The sequence below is a fragment of the Gobius niger genome (genome assembly GCF_951799975.1).
Source record: "Gobius niger genome assembly, chromosome: 13".
NCBI classification, from domain to species: domain Eukaryota; kingdom Metazoa; phylum Chordata; class Actinopteri; order Gobiiformes; family Gobiidae; genus Gobius; species Gobius niger.
This window is the reverse complement of record NC_136864.1, coordinates 14,189,094-14,206,329: the sequence shown is the minus strand read 5'-3', so window position 1 is coordinate 14,206,329 and position 17,236 is coordinate 14,189,094. Positions and strand designations below refer to the sequence as shown.

The 17,236-nt window shown below is 38.9% G+C and overlaps 1 protein-coding gene across 1 annotated transcript; it reads right to left on the bottom strand.

Annotated features, from left to right (window-relative positions):
• Positions 1 to 4,840: 4,840 nt before the first annotated feature.
• LOC306973322 (LIM/homeobox protein Lhx8-like) lies at positions 4,841 to 7,926 on the bottom strand. Its single transcript, XM_079570227.1, has 8 exons — positions 7,808 to 7,926; positions 6,617 to 6,775; positions 6,247 to 6,368; positions 5,882 to 6,102; positions 5,701 to 5,804; positions 5,414 to 5,509; positions 5,046 to 5,226; positions 4,841 to 4,964 (listed from the first exon to the last, which is right to left on the bottom strand). The coding sequence occupies exons 1-8, from the start codon at positions 7,832 to 7,834 to the stop codon at positions 4,888 to 4,890; spliced, it is 987 nt and encodes a 328-aa protein (XP_079426353.1). The 5' UTR covers positions 7,835 to 7,926; the 3' UTR covers positions 4,841 to 4,887.
• Positions 7,927 to 17,236: the final 9,310 nt, after the last annotated feature.

Below are 17,236 nucleotides of genomic sequence, written 5' to 3'. Positions count from 1 at the left end.
TTTGGGGAATTCAGCGGCCCGCGCTGTGAGTTATGTCCGAGCGGAGTGAGCTCAAACTCCGCTAAAAGTTCCACGAAGCTCCGCTGGTTTTCTCCTGCCCTATTGTAGTTAAACTCATGAAAACTTGGGACGAATAGTTTGTTTGTGACTGTTGTTGACTACGTATTAATATTGCTGGTAATATGTTGGCTAATATATGAAGTAAGGTACTCAAAATTAGTAAAAACTCGACCAATTTTTTTCATTATATCTTATCTCTCTTCATATGTTTTTGGAAACGTTTAATGAATAGATTATCACTGTAATTAAATAAAAACGAAGAAAAAAATGTAAGATAGGTTGCTTCAACACCGAAAAGGTAATGTGGTTGTTTTAAATTAATAATTAGATGGGGACAATGCACAGCATCTGCATTGAAACAGAAGAAAACATGTCAGATTATAGCCACAAGGCTGATTTACACTTTTCGTAGGCTTTCAAAACAAAATCTAGCATTTGAGAGTAGATTATTATAATGGTCACGATAAAGATTGTTTTGTTGAAGTCAGGAAGAAATGCTACATGCTGATGTACAATAGAAAACTGAAGATGCCTTTTATTAATGACAGCCTGTATTATACTGTTTGCTTATTGTTTCCTTTTCACAGAGCAGTGATGGAGATGTGTTCAAATATAAGGACCATTTTCAAGGAATTACGGCCGGTCTTCAGCTGCAGGACTGTCCTGTCATCTCCTGATTCTGCTGCAGCGTGACTACCGTCCTCTCTCTGTGGTCCTCCATGAATTATAGGAGAGAAAGGTAAGGCCAAAGCCTGAGCACTGTTCACGAATGAGTGTTGCCTTGTGAACTTAAACTGTAGATAAATGTTTTCAGGTTCAAGGAACTTTATATGATCAAAATGTAACGTTAAAACATTTCTGGGAGGTTCTTATTAACATAACATTAGATGAACATTCTATTCATGTGTTTTTAACCTCTTACCACCTTAACAAGCGCACTTTTTGCAGTTCAGTTTTACCCAAATCTAAAAGCTTCTGGACTCGGGCCCACAGCCTATAGGCCAGAGTAACGCCTCATTGAAAAGCTGAGACCTACCCTTTTTTCCTGCACTTATCACCTTGTTGTGATTGACTCTTTTGTGACTTTATTTGATAACTTTTTGTTGCGTTTTCATGCTTTTTTCAAGAAAGTTTTCGATTTGGGTATAGCCAAACTGGAGAAAATGTGCTCTGTTCAGGTGTAGGTTAAAAGGTTCCAGTTACGTGAGGCGTCGTGCTGAAAGTACTTGGTTCATTACTACAATTAATATTTATTCTTTATATATTTTAAATAGAAACTGTGCCGTAGGCAGGAAGCTGCTCCATCTACAACGTGCCTCTTGAACTTAGAAGCGTTTATTGGTCTGTATCACAAAACACTTTTTGATTTGTGTCTAATGTTGATGTTATTGCAGGGGCCACTTGCTGCTGCCGGGCGGACGGTGTGAGGAAAGTGTCTGGATGGAGAATTGAGGATCTTCTCATTGTGAAGAGTTGGGTGTTCAGCAATGGACAGGTTTGTCATAAACTGATGTGTTTGATGTAGGAAACATAAATGCAGCTCTACATTACACTCTGCTCTTTTACAGGGACATGATGTTTGTTGTTTCTCATACTTCTTTTGTTCTCTTCTCTCTGTAGCAGAATGTTGTCTCCTGCTTTGTGGATGCACCAGCAGCTCTGACCTGTGGTTGTAACCACCAGATTCCACTGGACGTCTGTCCACTCCCTGCTCTACACGCTTACGCAGATTACAATCACAGTGTAGTGACTGAAAGTAGCATCTTATCATATGATCATCCAGAATTGAAATACACCTGGCACAGGCTGGTTCCTATTTCACATTTCATTTTCATTCACCTCTTTTATAATTGACTATAAAGTGAATTATTACAATTTACTTGAATAAAAAAGGTGTGAAAGGGATGTGAGCCACAAAGTGATTTGATTCTTTCATTGAGCCTTGGACCAAGAGTAGTTCATCCTCTCGTGCATGCTGTAGGCTTTTTTTTTTGTGGCGATGGTCAGCAGTGGTGCACAGGGGTTTGTACAGGCTGCAGTGGAGTCTGGGTAAACGGCTCCAGCTCAAGGTGCTCAGCAGGACCTGGAGACCAGCTCCTCATACGTATATCTGAGACTTCAGACAGGCCGTCTGAATCTGCAGATGTTTCTGAAGACAAATAACATGAGCAGAACTGACACATTTACGCCTGTTCCTCTGCAATAACTGTACTATCTTCAATGGATCAATAAAATGTATTTTTGATCAAATGCGGTTTCATTAAACCTTGAAATGTGACTGAATGTTGTTCAGTTAATTATTTTATGAACAATGTTTGAGTAATATCTTTGTTTACAATCATTACAAAGTGGTTTGTTCCATTAACGTCAGTGTGAACAGTTTTCTCTGAGTTCGCTCTGAATTTGAGATTACATTTACATTACTTCATGAAACAAATGGCATCCCCTTTTTTTTCTTTTTTAATTCGTCCTTGGTGTACCCATGTGAATATTGCAGTGTTAATATTAATTTTGATGGTGATATTGTCGATCTCCTGCCATGGCTGAAGCTTCCACAGGCTGAGAGGGCACCAGCACCAGCAGGAGGACAAAGCCCAGAACCAAACTACACATTTAGTGCAAAGCACATTTGCAATAATGAGGCTATTGTAAGGTTTGTTCTTCTATTAGAAATAGCTTAACTTGATTGTTTGAAGTCTCTAAAAATATAGTAGAAAATACAAAATTAACATGTTCATTTATATATATATATATATATACTACATATATATATATATATACTACATATATATATATATACTACATATATATATATACTACATATAAATATATATGTAGTATATATATATATGTAGTATATATATATATATATATATATATATATATATATATATATATATATATATACTACATATGCATATACCGCAAATATGTTTTTTCTCCTCTTGCCGTTCTCCCGAGGAGTTAAACGCACGCAGGTGAAAGTGACAGCTCAGCTGGTTGAAAGCCCCGAGTACACGAGCACTGTTCCAATACGTCTAACTGTTATGCGTTCTCCCGTTCTCCCCAAGTCCATACTTCTCGTGTGCTCAGCAAGTACATACTTGCCGAGCACACGAGAACGTACTTGTGTTCTTGAGTATTGAGAAACGGCCTTCCCTTTTTCCGCTGTTACAACAACGGAATGTAATACAACAAGATGTAATGCAAAAGAAGTTAATTAAAATAAATAAATAAATATATTTAAAAAAAGCTGTTACAACAACCATTATGTTACATGCAAACATTGTGGAAATGCTGTGTTCATTACAAAAAGAACAGACAGATCAGTTTCATATTTTATTCTTATTCCAGCGCGTTTGCACATTCTTATTAATTCATCCAACAGTTCGAATTAAAAGTTGTTTTATCTCCTTCTTCTTTTAGCCAAGCCTTCGACCTGCAGCACAAATAATGACCAGCAGATGGTGCCAGCTTTAGGGGAAATAATAGACCATGGGGAAATACGGGTAGTGCATTTACAGGCGAAACTCGGGAATATCGTGAAAAAGTTCATTTATTTCTGTAGTACAACTTAAAATGCAAAACTAATTTATGATATAGACTCATGACATGCAAAGTGGCATATTTCAAGCCTTTGTTATAATTGTGATGATTACGGCTCACAGTCCATTTTCAACATATTCTAATTATCTGAGATGTTTTATTTAGGGGGTTTACAAGCTGTGAGCCATAATATTAAAATTTTAACAATTAAAGGCTTGATATATCTCACTTTGCATGAAGATTAGAATATTGTGAAAAGGGAAAATACTGTAGCTCAAAGTGTCAGCCTTTCATCAGCTAATGAATCAAAAACACCTGCAAAGGGTCCCTGGTCTCTCAGTCTGGTTCAGTAGAATTCACCATCACGGGGAAGACTGCTGACCCGACAGTTGTGCAGAAACCCATCATTAACACACTCCATAAGGAGAGAAAGCCTCAAAAGGTAGTTGGGGGTAACACTTTATTTTACACTACCCTTGATACATTGTACTTGCCATATTACATACAATGTAATGTGCTATGTAACAATGTGTAAGAACTTGTACTTACAGGTTACATACACAATGGAATATGTGTATGCTGGTGGAACATATAGTTTCACATTAAGCTGAATTACAGAAATTAGCTTTTTATATCGTTCTAAATTTTCCGAGTTTCATCTGTACGTATTGGTAGTGACGAAGGATGCTCAGGGCAAAGCAGCAGGACAACACAAGTACATGTCTTTCTTTTCTAATCTTTATTTCTCATCTGTTTTAACTTGTTCATTTAAGTTATTTCTCCCTTTTTTCTTTTTTTTTAACAATCATGCACTTAATGTCTTTTGGCTTATACACCTACCAGGCTCATCTCAGGTAGTCGTCCTGAGAACACCAGTAGAAACAACAAGCTAGGGTTTTAAAAAAAAAATAAAGAAAAAGGACTGTTATTGACAGTCACAATGACAGATGCCACAATCTACATGTCTACAAGTTGCTATTCTCAACACAGTCCATGAAGTACAAAAATATATATATAACTTCAAAATAAATGTTCTTCACTTTCCATTAAAGTGCCTAATTTCATTATACATATCATTTTCAAAATAAATTAAATAGCTTACAAAAATACATAAATATGAAGCCATATTTGACTTGACATTAGTAAACACATACAGTAATAAATATGCAGTTGAAATAATATTGTGAGTTCAAAACTGAAATTCAATGTGATTCATATTCAAAAGATTTTGAGGCTTCTTTTGGAATTACTCAAATGTCTATCTTGTGTGTGAGAGTTGGATTAAGCGTGGCTGACTGGCAGCTGTGACAAAGAGTGGGAGATCAGCGGCTGCAGCAACAGCGGATCTGGATTAGGAACTTAAGGGAAACAAAAAATAAATAAAAAAGGGTTTTGCCAAAGAAATTGTAATTATGTGAAAGTACCGAGTGAATATTTACCATCTACATAGGTGAGAGTAGTGAGTAGTGGAATGTCTGAAGACAGGTATGTGCTGTACTGCAGATCATCCATCAGAGGAGGGGTCAGAGGACTTGGACCCAGAGACGTCATCAGAGTGGAGGCAGCAGGAGGTGGACCGACATGTTTCTTCTGACGAGCTCTGCAGTTTTGAAACCAAACCTAATATACACAAAAATAAGAATCCATACACAAATCACCAAAAACGCCTTTATGCATGTATGTAAATGTGTAGTGTAGTCAGAAAGGATACATAATGAAAGGCATTGGCTGAATTGGCTACAATAGTAAATTACCACCATACACCCATGAACAAAGATAAAATGTAAGAGATTTAATCCTTAAGTACCTGTATAACTCTGCGGCTGAGACCAGTCTGCTCGGCCAGCGTCTGCAGAGTCTGGGCATCAGGGTTGTTGTCTTTGGCAAACTGGTTTTGCATTATCTACAAATTAAATAGAACTCACTCACAAGTCTTACAAATCAAAACAAAGCCATGAGGGTTTTCTGTAAAATGTAGACATGAACAGAAATCTACTGGGTTTGTTCCACATTTGCACTATATATGCATGTTTTCTTTCCAAAATAGTCATTAGTCTTGGTCTGTAGTATATTCAAAGAGACCATAAATCCTACCTGTAACTGGTCAACAGTGAAACTCGTCCTGGCTCTTTTAGCAGGTCTGGGCACCGAGGTCGAGCCATCCTTGTCAGACAGCTCTTCTTCTGCTTGGACTTTCTCTTTCAGCAAACAGGGGTTTGTTAGGTTGTTCAGTTATTTACACTACATTACGCCCATTTGTATATTTCTGTCTCACCATTTTCTCTGGTGCGCTTCATATTGTCCATCATGATGTTGTAATGAGTGCGACAGAAGATCCTGTTCTCCAGCAGCCCACACTCCTCTCCTGTGGATAGCTGCCGCTTACAGGATGTGCAGGAGAAACAGGCCAGGTGGAAAGTGCTGCCCCGAGCTCGTCTCACCCAATCACTTGAGTTAATGTTGCGGCCGCAGCGGGCACAGCGTGTCCCATACCGCCTAAGAAGATACAAGCGGTATATTCAACACAGGGTTTTTCAGAAGTTGATTATGAGATTAAATAAACGGCCACAGCAATTTGTGAATTGTGAGTGCGTTTCAAACAATATCACCTGCAAAAATGCCAGAACACGCCAGACCCACCTGAAGTAGTCAAGTTTGCAGAAAACTTGTTTGTCTTTGATGTAGCAGCTCACGTGACGCCCCAGTGATGTGTTGCACACACTGCATGAGAGGCAGCGCACATGCCAGCACCAATCATTTATCTAAAGAAAAAATAAAGTACAATGTTCCTGCACAGATAAAAATGTTATCACATTATCACATAATACTACTGAATAACACATTGGGTTAACTAATGGAATTACCAGTTAAATACAGTGGAAGCAAACTAAACAAGCTTAAAATAATTTTGAGATTATGGGGAAAAAACACATTATTTTTGCTTTGAATTCTTGAGGAATTATTAGGCCCATCTGTGGATTGTTGCATTATTCCCATGGTTGAGGGTTACCTTGAGCAGGTATCTGTCCACTATGTCCAATCCGCAGGAGGTGCACACAGGGTTTTCCCGCACAGAGGACACTGCGAGGGCAGAAGAGGAGCAGCTGGACGACAAGGACAAAGGAGAGTACGAGTCCTCCTCAAAAATATCCTCCGCGCCCGAGGAGTTCTGTTAAAAATTATATTATCAGAAGTTTTATCTGTACCTCTGCCTGAAGCTAGCAAACCAAGCTAACTAAAAAAATGTATAGTAGCCTATTAGTTTTTGCACTTTAAACTGTCTTCCTCCATCCTACCACGTGTAGGATAGGTTTACTTTGTTGTTTTTCTTTTCTCCAATTTTGCACCTACTGTGTCGAGCAAAAGACTATCTTCTTGCTGTTGCAGGGAAAAAACGTCGTCCAACTCTTGTAACTCGGCCATTGTCTCCCGTGACACACAGGTCTGGACCAAGTCAAGGCTGCGGTCTACACTCTGGACTGATGCGCTGAAGCGGTCCTTCCTCGCGGCTACATGTTACCAAGACAACACTTCCTGGTAGGGCCGCCTTAAATTGTTCGACAACATTAGGCCTATTTTATTGTTTTGGGTTTTTTCTTTCTTTTTTCCCCCTCTTTTTGTCATTCCTGCAGAAGGCATACAAATTGTATAACTTCCATGTTTAGTAAACCTTAAACATTAAGAATGATTTGACATTGACACACTTGTTGACACTGGGACAAACTTTGCGCATTGCGCACCTGAGCGTGATCGGACCTGATTATGCAGCAGGTGTGCGCAATCAACAGGCAGTTCACTGTGGTCTATTGGCCTTCGTCTTACAGAATGCATATGTATAGCTATTTTCAAAGGAAAGCCCAAAATTACAAAATGATTTAGCCTGATATGAATATGCTATTTAACATACAACAAAACATAGCTATTTGGCCTATAGGCCTATGGGACATTTTAGTCGCATGAGGCTATTTCTTAGTCAATACACCGTAATAGCCTTATGCACTGATATGCAGGGTGTGTAACAAATTCGGCCCTATTGTCGTAGGCTATTAATTAGCCTAAATGTTGTGTTGGATATCATAGACAGATCTAATTAGGATTGCTTACATTTATGTAGCCTAACTTCCAAATGTTGTATTGATTTTTCCCTTAAGAGAAACTAAAAGCAATGCTGCTCCCTGCCAAACATTTCTTTCTCTCTTACCGTGCTGTTGGTGACCGAGTTGAACATCTTTGCGCCTCTTCAGTTCATCCCCGTAAGACAAATGTTTTGTCCCACAGAAGCGCCAAGGGACCGGCACCTCGCAGTGACCTCAGCGTTAAGTCCAGTGCGCTCCCACAAACTGAAGTAGGTTATGTGAGATTTTGCCTTGGTCACTTTACTTTTAAAGCGGCTGTGTGTGTGAGTGTGTTGCGCTAGTGGGCGCGCGCCTCCCATCGCCCCCACCCAAGAGGCCTGGCCCGCCCGCTCGCTGCTGCACTAACCATGTCAATTTATCAGCCATAATAAGCTCTCTATCTCAATAATTTAATGCCAATAAAATACCAAATATTTTTTATTTTTCTATATGCAAATAGGCCTTAATGCTTTCCTACCGTTGTTCTGGGCTTCTGTATTGGCTACTATTTCACACACTCTGTTGCTCTTTATGCTGTCAAAATATCAGTCATTTTTATAATGTATAATATTTTTAATAAGCAAAAAAAAAAAAAATCAGACTTGTCTAGATTCTTCAGTGCTCGAGGGTGATGGAATGCAGAATGGAGTCATAGGGCACTGATTCAAACCATCCAAAGAGCACTCGACTGAATGTAAGTGATCAGAATGAGCTGTTGATCCCTGACCTTATTTGTGTCATCTGCAAAACATTAGCACCATCATATCATTGGTGGTCGAAAGCGAAACAGAACTTGCAGGAAACAGAAATAGATTAGTCCAGTGTATGAGGCTCTTCCACATGAACAAATTAGGCCTACAGTACGCCATTGTGGAGGGTGCCGATATTAGCCTATCAACACACACGACTGATACACGCTTTATCATGTGTGTGTGTTGATGAGCAAATATCGGCACTCTCCACAATGGCAACATGTTGTTGTTTTTTTATCGATTAGTTATTTGTGAATTAATGGATCAAATATGTCATTTAGCTTCTCCCTATATTTGACAAATTTCACCTGTCTCAAAGAAACACTTTGTATAGCCATACATTTGCAACTGTAAAGAGTCTGTAAAAGTAGCATTAAACCCATAAAAATCCGTACAGTTTTAAGAATCGAACATGCTATCATGATCAAAACACTATTGTGATAAACTACGGTATGTTTCCACACCTTTTCAGTATAGATAAAGTATGTTCTCTGGGGATCCCTCACAAAGCACTGATTATGGCTCTGGGACACCGCCCCACAAGTTAAGAACCACTTCTCTAGATGGCAGGCAAATGAAGCAGTAGGGTCCTCAAATGCTAAATAAGTCCATAAAAGAGTGAAAATGTTCTGAGTGCACTAGACTACACACACTCACGGAGACACCTGCCTCCAAGAAGCTTAAGTGTCTTAAGCCAGTAGTTCCCAACCAGGGGGTGGGCCTCCATGGGGGTAGCCAGAGCTTTGTCTTGTCTTGGTCAGAGGGTCAGGTAATACGTTTTGAGCAAATTAAAAGGTTTTCATCATATGACTATAAAAAAAGGAGCATAAAACACACAAGTCCCGTTTATTTGTTTAAAATAAATGCTTATTGGCCATTATTTTGTAGGTTTTGAAACAACATCCACATGGGACCTTATGGAAATGAGGGTGGGGGTTCACTGGTTTAAGCTACAGTCGGGGACAGGCAGTTGAGGTCAGTGCCTTGTCGAGTGCTTTATCATCCTGACGTCATGGTTCGTGAGCCTTGAGCTGTTTGTTGCTGGGTTTGGTTTTCCTTTTTGAGCGAAAAACATCCCATAAACACACAGTTGTTTTTGGTTTCGAGCATGTTTCGTTCTGTTTAGATGTGACTTATCTCAGAGAGTGGAAGTGCAGCGGTCCGGGCGTGTCACTGTTCACATGCGTTCCAGATTGTTTAGTTTGATTTCGAGAAAGTGTACGGGTAAATACTGGAATTGGACGGGACAGAGCACGTAGTGTGTGTTCAGTATAGGCCACCTCAGACTTTCCACTGGATACAGAGCTTTGGTCTTAAGCTGTGACAGGTTTAGATCAAGAGTCATGAGTAACTGGCGGTCCATATCGATTCAATAGAAATGAGACAGGTGGTCCAAATTACACAGTTGTATGGGCTTTGTTAAGGGCACATCAACAACTTGCTGACACAGTTTGCTAAGTTGATTTGACATAGAGATTATTTGATAAAACATACATATATAATAGATGAAGGAATGGCCAAGATGTATTTACCTTTTGCATTCAAGATATAATGAATCTACTTTTTCTAACAATGTTGGGGTATCTTATATCAGTGGCATCCAATACACAAATAACATTTTACAGTACTGTGCACGTCTCAGTTGTTGTTGTCATATTTTGGGGGTCAGAACCTGAAAAGTTTGAGCAGTGAGGTGTTATACATGCGCTACAGTGCATTTTATGGCCTTCCTGAATCAAAGAGCATCAGCCACAAATAAATCTTTGACACATTAATGTGCATATTGTCTACAAAGGAGTTGGAACTGGTCATGGCACCTCTTGGAAAGGGAAACCCAGAAACAATGTGTGGAGTTGTTTTCATATCATGAAGTTTGGCATATTGTGACTCTGATTCAGAAAGCAACTGCACAAATGCATGCGTACAGGAGTGGGTTTACACGTGTCTCCTTTTTGACTTCCTGCTCGCGATCCCTCCAGCTTTAATCCCACCAATCACCATGACAACTCAAATAAACAGGGGGGGGATTCTGGGCACTGTATTTCTCTGGCAACAAAGAATAAACGAGCAGGTCTGGGGGAGCCACATCTGGGCCACATTAGTATCAGCGGCCAATGACAGATGAGGTACATTCTGCCCGACGACACCACGCAAGGCTGAAGGTGGTCCGATCTGACACTGGAGGAAATGACATCGCTCACAAAAAGTTGGAGTTTCCTGGGCCTCGGAGCCATTTGTGGACTTCAAGGGATTTATTTATAAACTGTATTTACTGATAGGCCAGTGACAGTCCTGTTTTATTCAGTATTTTAGTCGTTTCAGTGTCTTTTGGAGAAGCAGTGCTAAGAATCTGTCTTTTTTTTTTTTACATTTCAGTGTTGCTGTCGCTGAGACCGGTTGCTCCATTTGTGGTTTGTCTAATACTGATTTAGGTAAATGCTCATTGAAGCTCTGGAGTGTGGCTTAGCAGGTGGGACGAACAAGTGGTCAGCTGCTCTTTGGCTTCCTATAACAAGTTAATGGGACTTAGTAGACCCTTGTCAAACTAGAGCGAGGCTGATTTCAGTGTGTTTCTTAAGATAATTGACTGTTATAAGAATTAGAATTAGAATGGGTTTATTATAATTGTCAGTGGAGGTACAATCACAAATTAGGATTTGTGTTGTTGTTTATGCAATTATGCAATTATGCAACATGAAACAAAAAAATAAGTCTTTAAGTGCATGTAAAATAGAATTAAAATAAACAAGATATTGCAAAATTACTGCATTATTAGCTTATAGCAAAATATTAATTCAAGCCTTTATTATAACAGTGTAAATATTGTGAGGAGTAACATATATTGTGCATGTATATGGTTTACACAATGACATGCCTTTTTCCAATAATAAATGCACTCTTTGCCAAACATATAAAAGTAAACATACTGTAGCAGCGATGTAATCAGATTGAGTGTAGTTTTCATTACCAGTCCTTACAGTCTCAGGCTCTCCGTTTTCGCCTGTGGATTCCTCCACTCCCCCACGGCTCCAGAGGAAGGCCCGGTCTCTCCTCAGAGGCTGAGCTAACGTGGTACCCCCTCCACTCAGAGGCCGGTCAGATCTGAATCAGGTCTGTAGACTCACTTTGATGTCGCTGCTCAAATACTTTCTGTATGAATAATGGATAAAGCTGTCAGTCGCCCGCTGGAATGTGAAGTTTGGCTGTTTGTACATCCTTAGGGTCAAGTGGATTTCATAGCAATAGCACCAACATAAAGGTCTGGGCATGGTCCCAAGAAGATTTCAGCGTATTATGAAAACAACACTGATACTGTAGGCAATAAATACATTAAAATTGATGTTTTTAAACCAGATTTGTTGCAGGAAATTAGAAAATAAACATTCACATTTTGCAGTGTGGGGTCCCGTTTGGCCTGAAAAGTTTGGGAACCTCTCCTTACTTGGCAAATAGCCTTTCAACTAGGGCTAAAACAACTTATCGATTAATTGACAACTAATCGATTATTGAAATAGTCTATTTTACTACTTGATTAATGAAAACCTACTTTTTTAGTTCGGGTCTGTAGTGCTTTGTACATTGAAAATTTCATATATATCAGTATCTCATCCAGTCAGAAGCAGAATTAGCGTCAAGAACAGCCCTACTTTCAACAACAACAAAAAACACAAATTTGGAATTAAATTATACATTTATGATAAAATATTTTAACATTGAAAGCTGTGAAGATTTTGTCTCAATTGGATATAAATGTTGTTATTGTAACTATATGATATATACATGTATAATTTGTATAATTAAGTTGGGGGGTCTTTTCAGCTTCATACAGTTACAGTATTTTCATATAAAGTAGGGATATTATACAGCAGGAAACCTTCTTACATACTGAGATCTTGTTTCTTACACTTCCAACATATTTTGCAGTTTTTGGTTGCCTGTTGATGTGGTAAAACCGTATTTTAGTATTGAATGAATGCCTTTTCAAAAAGTAATCCTCAATTTTGAAACCTAAACCACAGTTATTCTGTCAATATTGTTTTTGAATATTGTGTTACAGTTGTGTTGAAGGCATCAAAGATCTGTCTGTCATTCTATTGGCAGTAACTCCTAAAAACTAACACCAGCTTCACTGAGCGCCAGGGCCTGGTGCTGACAGACCACTTTCAACCCATTTCACTGTTCCTCCTCTGTCACACGCACCTCCACTTTACAGAACACAGTTATGGTGCAACAAATGTGGGAACAACAGCGCCATGCTAACCAGGTCTCCTGTCACTGCCACACAAGAGCTATTGAGTTAACTGTTGGCTTCTGGTTCAAACACGCAATAATGCCATGAAAATGATGTGTTTCTCTTTTCCATCATGTTGCTGACTGATTATTTGGACATTACGTTTGTTTGGGCATTACATTGGTTATTTGCTTCACTGTTTTGATGTGTGGTGCAGCTCTTGTTGTGATATTGGGCGATTACAAGTATTTGTGTATTTTCATTCAAGTTTCTTTCACTGCGATTCATCTTCTTGACTCAACCTGTATCCCAGATGCCCTCATTGTTTTAACGCTTCATACTAACACAATGAACACATCCTCTAAACCTTATTTTCCTTACTTTGTTATTAACATGTTGTTTATCAGCTGTTTATTTAATCAAAGTCAAGATCAAAGCCGTTCCTCTGATAAAAAACTAAAAGCTCTGAGTCACTTTTGTTATTCTTTAACTTTCAGCAGTCATTATCCTGGACACCGCTGTTTATCGAATAATATCATAATCACCACAAACGCTCTTTGATTCTAAAAGCGGACTTCTAAAGCCGCTCCGAGTTACAGACAAGTATTTTTGGCCTCTTTCATGACATGTATTTTCTTATCCTGTTAGCACCACTCTCCTTCTTTCCCTCTCTATCTCAGATTCATCTCTCCATTCAGTTCTTCATGTCTCTGTGTTTCCGGCCCTTTGTGAAGCCCACCTCTCTGTCACATCTTGTTTTCCTGGGTTTATCCTGTTTAAGTTTAGCTCCCGCCCCCCTGCCCCATTCGAGTCACGCCATTGGAGGAAGCGGGCGAACAGAGGCTGCTGAGTGACAGGTTATTCTGAGCGCCCCGCGGAGGTAAACACAGAGGTAAATGTCCGGCGGGTGGTGCACAAACAATGGCCTCTGGAGATTTTGGGTGGATTGGCGAATCTATGTCGCTCATGAAGAGTGCAAGTGTTCAAGTCTAGACGTCCCAACAGGGCTGGGCAATATCACAAATAAGGACAGTAAATAGCAACAATATTATGATTTCTTTTCTTGCAAATAGGTGGCAGGAATAGTATATTAATTCAAATGATTTATTCATATACACAGGTTTATTCATTTACTTTTTCAACAAATATAACTTGTGTGTGTTCCTTTATTTTGTAAAAGGTACAAAAAACTCATACCAGTAGTTTTTTTCTGGAAGAACCCACATTGTTGCACCTTCACATTTCGAGACCCCATATCGTGAAGAGCTATAATGCAAGAATATAGCACAAATATACATTTACTTTGCATTGTACTCCAGAGGGGAAAACAGAATTTGAAATTATTCAAAGCCACATTTCATCCCAAATGTCAGTTTGTCTGAGTGAAAATGGCGCTGACATGGATATCCTGTCTGTGTCTGGAGGTGTTAAGCCAAGTGGGACACACCGAGCCACACAGACAGAGGAAGTGAGGGAGGCCCTGTCTGTCTGAGCTAATGTATTCACTTACTCTGCCAATACCAGCCCACTGCTCAGCAGGCTGAGGCTGGTTCACACATTTCTTTCTGATCCTCTGATCTATCACAATTTACTTTATGTAAGTAGTGGGCTGCAACATGTATCACAATTAATTAAAAACTGCACTTTGAAGGATCACCATTACAAATCACAAGGGCTGCAATTACTTCTGTATTGTTCTCTGCATACAAATTACAAAGTCTCCATAGCTCTGTACTGAAATGCATGGGATTCTCAGAGGCCTTTTAGTTTAGTAGTTTGTATTTTTTTCTTTCAAATTTGAATGCTTCAGAATAATATTTTTTTAATATCATTGTAATTTTTATACCGCTGTGTACATGATATAGTTTATATTATGCTCAGCTCCATCAGAGCAGCATAAACACGGACTGTGTCGGACACAGGGGGAGGTGCTTAAAAGTCAAATGAAATGGAGGATGTAAATTGCTAGATCTTATTTGCAAGGAAATTTGTCCACAATTAAAAAAAAGAATGAAATGTCTTTGCATTCATCTTCCAAATAGGCATAAGGCTGGACTTTTGTAAGTAATTTGCCAATTATGATGTGATATTTCTTTTTTATCATGATATAGATTTTAGGCCACATCGCCCTGTCCTACTTATCTAATTGAAATAGCAGTCGTTGTCAACACATTTTTTTTTTTTTTTAGATATGTTTTTTTCTCAAATTTATCAGGCCTATTGGTAAACATATCTTAAAGCATTACATTAGTGAGGGACTTGTTTATGCCAGTCACAATAATTGAAGAGGGTTTGTCAGGAATGGCATCCAGTTTACACACGCATGTATGTATGTATCCTCACCGCATTCTCAGATAAAATGGCACGTTTTAAGTGGTTTTCCAACAGGGAAAAGGGGAAATAACCCATAAAGTCATCGTAAACTATACATTTGTTCATGCATGATACAAGTACATTTTAATCCATGTCCAATTTATGCTAAATTACCACAGTAAATAATCTTATTTTATTTCAGACAAACTGTGAAATTTGTCTTGTAACTATGAGACCTGGAGGCTGCATAATCCAAACAGTCTATGCTTCTGTCAAATGTCTAACCCAAACAAATGAATGTGCCCCAGGTCCAAAGGGTAAGAGAGCTGCAGCGGGACAGCCTTGAATGCAGAGGAACTTGAGAGGAGGAGAAAGGGGAGACCTGGGGACCCTCTGTTTGTACAGCTCTGGTAGGAAATCCTGCTACATCATAAAAATCTCCACAGACCAAGCAGCGTTTGGGCAGCACGGGCCAAGGGTCAAAACCATTCACACTAAATACTGTAGTGACAGTGAGTGCTTCTGCCTGTAATAAAAATGCATCTTGCCTTGTATTTATTGGTGGTTTATAGACAAAGTTTTATGTGTGTGTGTAGAGTTCTCATGCTTCCCTCTTTCATGGGTTTACATTGAGGGTCCGTCAACAATCCACCATAAAACATGCTTAACCGATTTTCCTGATCAAGAGCCTGGCTATGATTTGGAGTTGGGTGCCTGGGTGCTGCAGAGGGAATACATTTCACTAGTAGTTCAAGAGTAATCACTTTATAGACTGAAATATAATGAATGGAGAACACATAGTTAAATACAAAACAATTGGCCTGAGTACTGGTCCCTGGGGAACACCACATATAATATAATTTACTAAAAGATAATGATGAATATTGCCTTTCTCACTAACTGGCTGATGGTCTAGAAAAAAAAAGGCAAGTTTACTTTTAAGAAGTAAATTAAATATAAAGGTTTAGCCATTTCCGTGACTTTTACAATGCAAGTTGCTTCCGTCGACCCTTCCATTTGAGGCCATTATTGTAAGTGGTTTTGTCACTGCTTTCTTGATGTTTTTCAAACGTCTGACCAGGAGGAAAAGCGCTAAATCCGTGAGCTGGTCCTTTAATCTCCACTAATGTCTTCTATTGTAATAAATGTGTGCACACAGTCCAATATATGCAGGAAATAGCAATGGTTCCTGAGGCTACACAATAGTAAGAGATTCTAAACCAAACATTTCAGAGGGAGTGTGGTCTGTGTGATTCGGATCGGCTTTCAGTGTGTGCATGCTTGTGTGGGTGGAATAACATTCTGTACTTTTACATGATTTTTATTACACACAAATTCCAGGTTCAACCAATGACATGGTTCACATACATAACAATTAATTATTAAGGTATTAATGCAAGATAATCTCTTACATATTCGGTTTGGCAGCTTTATATAACACATGAGTAGCACACAGACTACACTGTGTCGCTCTCAATGCCTTTTTGCTAGAAAATAAATAGTGAAAGTGGTAGTTTTAGTAGTAATTAGGCCAATGTGTTCTTTCATTTTTATTCTCAAGTGGCCACAATATACAGGGGTGCAAAAGGGGGCATTGCAACCTCATTTCAAAATGTTACCCCCCTCAGTTTAGTTGCATCACAAGTTACAATGTGAGGTAATGCATCTCTGTTTGCACCCTTTTGAGGCAGTTTGTCCAAGAGCCAGCACTGGTTAATTCACAAGCGCAATATCTTTGAATCAAGGACAAAATAATGTTGAAATACTAAAATGCAAGATTATACAGTACAAAGGTAAAATAGCCACATGATAAAACAGACCACTTACATTAATGATTTGGCTCATTTTCTCACTATACCACACAATATTGCACAATAACAATATTTGACTGTCCCCCTTTCTATTCAACAATATAGAAAAATATTGTGTTGTGATGTTGCTTAAAGCCCAGCAATAGCACTCTATATTGCTATAAATTACCCAAATCTGATTACACTTACAACTTTGTGTGTTCTATAATGTTTGATTTGAAAAGGACTGATTTTCGCAGGATATTTCTCACTTTGATTTGCTGCATATTTTCACTTACTTCAACCATATGCATTGACCACAGCTTACGTAATGTCCATAATGTCCTATATGTGTCAGTGAGATGCTCTTAACTCACTGCTAATGTTTAGGTGACAATGGCAAAGCGCATTAATTCATTTCCTGGTCTC

Bases quoted from the DNA above. Each gene is read 5' to 3' on its own strand.
- LOC306973322 (XM_079570227.1), bottom strand. From the start codon at position 7,834: ATGTTCAACTCGGTCACCAACAGCACG. The intron at 6,776-7,807 runs GTAAGAGAGAAA...AATTTTTAACAG, and splicing joins ACTCGGTCACCAACAGCACG to AACTCCTCGGGCGCGGAGGA. The intron at 6,103-6,246 runs GTGGGTCTGGCG...GTATCTTCTTAG, and splicing joins TGCAAACTTGACTACTTCAG to GCGGTATGGGACACGCTGTG.